Source organism: Culex pipiens, chromosome 3 (assembly GCF_016801865.2).
Source record: "Culex pipiens pallens isolate TS chromosome 3, TS_CPP_V2, whole genome shotgun sequence".
Lineage (NCBI taxonomy): Eukaryota > Metazoa > Arthropoda > Insecta > Diptera > Culicidae > Culex > Culex pipiens.
The window spans coordinates 119,414,256-119,420,255 of record NC_068939.1 but is presented as its reverse complement, the minus strand read 5'-3'; the positions used below and the strand labels follow the sequence as shown (position 1 = coordinate 119,420,255).

The 6,000-nt window shown below is 36.3% G+C and overlaps 1 protein-coding gene across 2 annotated transcripts in view; it reads right to left on the bottom strand.

Moving 5' to 3' along the window:
• Window positions 1-1,073: 1,073 nt before the first annotated feature.
• The window catches only part of LOC120413978 (polyhomeotic-proximal chromatin protein-like), a 53,387-nt gene continuing 48,460 nt past the window's right edge, over window positions 1,074-6,000 (bottom strand). For both annotated transcript variants that reach the window (XM_052709259.1, XM_052709258.1), the window contains exon 8: window positions 1,074-2,461. In XM_052709259.1, the coding sequence (XP_052565219.1) occupies window positions 1,752-2,461 (710 nt within the window). In that variant the 3' untranslated portion in view covers window positions 1,074-1,751. The remainder of the gene's footprint in view (window positions 2,462-6,000) is intronic.

The window sequence follows — 6,000 nt, the reverse complement described above, 5'->3', positions numbered from 1 at the left end:
CATACAAAAATTTTAAAATTTGTATGAAAATTTTGTTACGAAGGGGGGGAGGGGTCCCAAAAAGCCATTTTTTTGCGTAACGTAATAAAAGAACGCTCCCAATGGTATCATTCTATAGCAAAAAATGTGAAAAAAGCAAAAAAAAAATACTGAAAAACATGAAAAAATAGATAGGCAAAATGTAATGATTGGAGGTAATAGAATAGGCCAAATGCTACCAAAAACAAACATAAATTAAACAAGATAAATGAGAATTAAAATACTAAAAATATAACAAGAAAAACAATACACTAGAGAAGTAAAGATTTTCGTAGAACAAATGTTGCTCAAAATGACCTCCTGAACATGGAAAAAAATAAAATATTCCAAAAAAAAATTAATAAAGAAAACTTAATTTTTACTAAAAAATCGTATCTTAATCCACCATTAGGTGGGTGGTGCCTTCCTCACATTTACAAAGAAATAATGAAAATAAGTTTACGAAAAAAATATATACCTGATACAGACTTTTCCAGAAAACATGCAGACTCTGATTTGAAGCAATGTGGCAACCGGGCGTTTCGCATCTGGCGCGACTCTCGCACGTAAACAAAAAGACCCGGCCTTTTGAGGTTATGCAAAAAATCACCCTTTTTTGTATCTTCAAAAATCTTTTTCTTGGCATAACTGTTTAAATACTTTACTAAATAAAATAAAATTTAATAGGGTCTTAGGGGACCCCAAAACGAACAGAATAAGGCGGATCCGGCCAAAATCGGTTCAGTCAGTTCTGAGATAATCGTGTGGAAAAAATCGTGTCTACACACATCCCCACAGACATTTGTTCAGAATTTGATTCTGAGTCGATAGGTATACGAAAAGGTATATCTAGGAGGTGTATTTAAGAAGTTCATTTTTCGAGTGATTTTATAGCCTTGCCTCAGTGAGGAAGGGAAGACAGACTCATTCAGACCGGTTAAGTCTTTTTTTACAATGTTGCTGAAAAGGGTAAATTTCGAGATTTTGCAAACTTTCTTGGGGAAATGGGATGATTTTCTTTCGTTGGTCTTCTATTGCAAAAATATTAAACGGGGTATTTTAAATTACATCATATTTTCTTTATTTTTGAAATGTTTGCAATAATGAATTACATTCAAATAGTGACATCATTTTCACTGCTTAGCTTTTAATCAATACAAGTATATCATATGCTATCTTTTAGAAGAGTTTGTTTTTTAGATTTTTTGTTTCCGTTTTCTTTCGCGACGAAGCAACCAACTACCATTACAAAAATTTGGCAAGTTTTCTTCTATTTCTTATTCTCGTTGTTGCTTCTTAGCAGATTTTCAGTGCGTTTCAATGTTTCGTTTGTTTGTTTGCTTTATAAAACTTTTAAATTCTACAATGTTAAGCTTCAAGGGTTTTTCGTAAGACTACTTGGAAAAATGGTTGATATTTACACAATTAGAAAATGATTTCACTTTTATTTTGCTGCAGATTTGAGATTTGAATAAGGACATTTCGCTACATTATGCGGTAAAAATAAATTAAAGTCTAATAGTCATCTCTGTAACTTAAGTCTAATTCCGAGTGCGCTCTACAAGTCTATTATGTGCAACTAACGTCTAGAGTTTTCTAAAAAGCAAATAATAATGCTAAATCCTAATCAACAAAGGGTTTTTTTTTCCTATGTACAGAAAGATTGATGTACAAAAAAGGGGGAAAACGAACAAAACTAAACTAATAATAGCGATTAAATTATAGTACACAGTCTACTGCATCTGTTGTCCCTCGGGCGCCGTGCTCGCCACCAGGCCTTGCACCTTGGCCACAATCTTGAGCGCCGGTCCGAGCTTCATGCCCATCGCGTTCACCAGGTGATTCTCCTTGAGCAGCAACAACGCTTGCCCATCAATCTCCTGAATCAAAAAGTCCTCCGCGTAGTCGCTGCAGCCGGGCAGATTCTTGATAAAGTCGCACACCTCGTGCACGGTCCACTTCATGATGACCGGAGTGTCCTCCGCCGCCGCCGCAGCCTGCGGCGTTGCCGTAACCGTAGCCGAACCCGCGTCCATCGCGGGCGTCACCGCCGCAAACTGTGGCGGCGCCGAAGGCGTCGTGTCCATCGATTCCATCCGCTCCAACTTAATGTTGGACGGCGCCACCGGATTAACCGCCGTGGACGACGACGTCGTCGTGACCGATTCTCCGTTTCCAGCCGCCGTGGCGGAGGCCGTTCCGTTGTGCGCCGGTGACGAGACCTGGTCGGTGGAGTTTTGCTTGGCCGCCCGGGCGCAGTCGACGCTGCAGAAGCGCTTTCGCTTCATTTTGGCGCGCAGTTCCGGCTTGCCGCAGATCTCGCAGTTGCCCATGTCGGGGCCGCCGCTGGATGGGTTTTGCGGCGGTTGAAGGTTGCCGGACTGCTGGTTGTGGTGGTGGCTCGGCGAGATGGGCGAGTTGGACTCGGTGGTGTTGCGTTTTTCTGGAAGAGGCGAGAAGAAGGAAGGGATTAGTTTATTAGTAAAATGTTATATTTTAAACAAATATGCATTTAAAAAATATTAATAAATTTGCATTAATTTAAAGTTTATTTTTCAGTTCATGTTTCTCATTTTAGACCAATTTCAAAGGCTTTTACATTTAAAAACGGGCTTATCTATTTTTATTGTTTTCTCCAATACAATTAGAATGCACTAGGGAGACAATAAAAAATTAACATTGGGAACACCCCATGGTTCGGTTTTTCGCACTTTAGGATTTAGATTTATGAGACACAAAATCGGAAAAAAATGTGAAACGTGAGGATATTTTTGTTTGTGAATTCATTGAAATTTTGCACATTTTTGACAACTAAGCACAACTGTAATAGTGTTAAAAACAATTTGTGGTAAATTTTTTTTTAGTACTTTGAAAGTTGAACTTGGAATTTTAGTTTTAGTTTTTCTGACAGTTCTTGAAACTTCTTAAAACGATGAATGCCGATAAAGTTTTGAATCAACTAGCTGTTTATTTATTGCATTTGAAAAAAAAAAGTGAAGTTGTCGGTTTCTCCTGCCAAAAAAATCAATTCAGAAAAGCAGTGTTTGTATTCTCGCGCTCTCGCGAGAAAAATTCCTCTCTCTCGAGTTCTTGCCGCGAGCGAGTCCCGAGCTGCCGAGAGAAACTCACCGCTTGCCCGTGCTCTCCTCCGCTAGCGAACGGGCTAGCTCGCGAGCCAGAATTGCCCGCGAGCGAAAAATAGAACGTGTTAGAAACCACAAAGCGTTTGAAGTAACACCTCTATACAATCGCCTGGTTTGTATTTATAAGCCTGATAAACAAATTATTTTGCTTGGGACGAACGGCTAGCACGAAGCGCTCGCGAGTTTTCAAGGCGAGAGCGAGAATGCGAACGAAAATGCAAGGAGCGCGAGCGAGAAGAGAAAAATACTACAAGTTCCATCCCTCGCTCGCTCGCGAGCAATACTTTCCTTCTTCTCGCTCGAATTCCAGCACTGCAGAAGAGTAAACAAACAAAACCAATTCATGAGAAGAAGCAAGTCTGAAAAAAAGCTATTTTTATTAGCCTTTTAAAAAAAACTTCAGGTCTGTTGAGATTGCAAATAATTTTACGAATAACAACTAGTAGTTCATATTTCAGAATCAAGAATAACGAAGCTTTTTTTCATTACTTATGTGGAGTTAAAAAAAAATGATTCAGATAGATATATTTTTAAAGATTTTTATTTTTCTTATCATTGAGCAACTTTTGTTAACTTATTAAATTATTTCATTTCTATTTTTACACAGCAATTCTACGTCAAACCAGCAGGATTCGAGATCAAAAGAGCTCCGAGATGGCTAAAATTTTAGCATGTTAGTTTCTTGGCCAAAATAAATAGGCCCGGAACGGCTGAACTAACATCATTTTATGATTTTTCTGGATGTTTAACAAGACAAATCCAAATATGGTGAATTTGAATTTCAAACTCCAAGATGGCGACCAAAATGGCGGTGATGAAATATTGATATTTTTCTGGATATGTTACTTGAAACATCTTGACAAATCATAGAAAAAATGTTTTCAGCTTAGAGCGTATTGGTCCAGAGAGTTTCAAATCAGCAAAATTGTCATTTGATCTGTAAGTGTATTCAGCTCTGTTTTTTAGTTTTTTTCCATTCAAGGCCCAACGTCTAAAATTTGCTTGCGATTTTTCTAGATATCTGAAGGAGCTATTACACTACTTCAAACAAACAAACTCGCACTTTTTTGTGTTTGACAGGCAAAATGTATACAGGCTGACGTTTGTATAAAAAAAAACCAGGCAAACAAACAAAGCAGACAAACTGGAACTGTGCCAGACAAAGTGAGAGTTTGTTTGCCGTAGTGTAATAGCTCCTTGAGTTTAAAAATCGTATCTTTTTACCTTAATCCAGTAATGCCCATATTTTTCTATTCTTTTTTTATTTTTCCAGTGCACAGTGTTCGGAATGGCAAAATTAAGTGGAATAAATTGATAACTCTTTAACTATTTGACGTCCTAGCCAAATGATGTCTTAGGAAGAGTTGTTGTACTTGATAAGGGCTTGAAGTTATTGACATACAGGGTGACGACCTTCCGGGGTGTCAAAGAAAAACTAACTTTGTTGGATGACGTTGTAGGGCTTTGGTGTCTTCGGCAAAGTTGTATAGGAGAAAATTTCATGGAAGTTTGTCGAAGGCGCCAAATTTGTAGCTCTTAATCTACTCGAGATATACACAATTTTTGCAAAAATGGTTTAAAAAAGCGCTTTTTGGTGATAACTCAAACTATTAGCATTTTAGTGGCCTACTATGTTCTGAAAAGTTGTTTATGACATAAAATTACACATCTTTGCCGAAGACAGCAAATTGTGTTGAGCCTTTATTGAGGAGCTATAACAAATTTTAAGTGATTTTGAGCTTATTTTCAAGTTGCTATGTTTTCAAAATGGCGCTTTTTTGGCGCCAAACCGAACAATGCACCTGAAAGTACACACTTTCAACTACATTTACTGAAAATATCTCCGTGTCTATTAATGCCTATTTTTAGTTATCTCAATTTAAAATTTGATGGTTTTTAATCAATTTATTCATAAATGTTATTCGAAATCATATTGAATACGAGTTGAAAATCGGTAAATTGAAGGGTAAATTGATCGATTTTTATGGAAAATACTATGTCTATGAAAAAATACGACAACCTTTCTAAAGTGACCAAATATAAAAGAAAATACTTAATTTTAAATACGAAAAATTATTTAAAATATTAACTTACATTATTTTTGGGCTAAAAATGTTTTTATTCATAATTTTAGAATGTGTGTCATAATTTTGTAATTGTAATTGATTGTTTATTTGTGACGAGAGGCTGTTAGTTTACAAGCATATACAATGTGTATATGTGTGCATATTAGGGTGTTTCATCCAAAACCAAAAGTTCTCAGAATCAGTCAAACCGAGGTTACCCTAGTAGAGGATACCCATAGGGACTCTCATGCCAAATAATATTGCACTGCATATACAATGTGTTTTCCATAAAAATCGATCAATTTACCCTTCAATTTCGATTTTTTACAAGCTTCAAAAAGCGTTTTGTAGATCTGAACAAAAACCTACAAATTGCTTTTAAAAGATTGCAAAAATGTTGCGTCGCTCCAGAGAAATCGACAAATAAGAAAAACGTAACACACCGCGTAAAAAGAGGTTTCACTGTACCTTTATCATTAACAATCATTACTGCATACCTATTTTTACATTTAATATAGAAAACGTTAGTGAAAAACAGAGCCTAAGTCGACTTCAAAAAATGACATTTACATTTACATTGGCCTAAAAACAAGTCACACTTTCAACCGTAAAATTTTCCAAAATTTAAAGAGTTCTTCTTTCCATGCTTTTTAAAAATCAGAAATTGGTTGCAAAATAGATTTTTGTCCGCCTAGAAGCGGAGTTGGAAAGTTGGGGGTTAAAATAGATGTAATTTTTAAATGTTATTTTTTCAAAAATGAAAATGTTTTTTT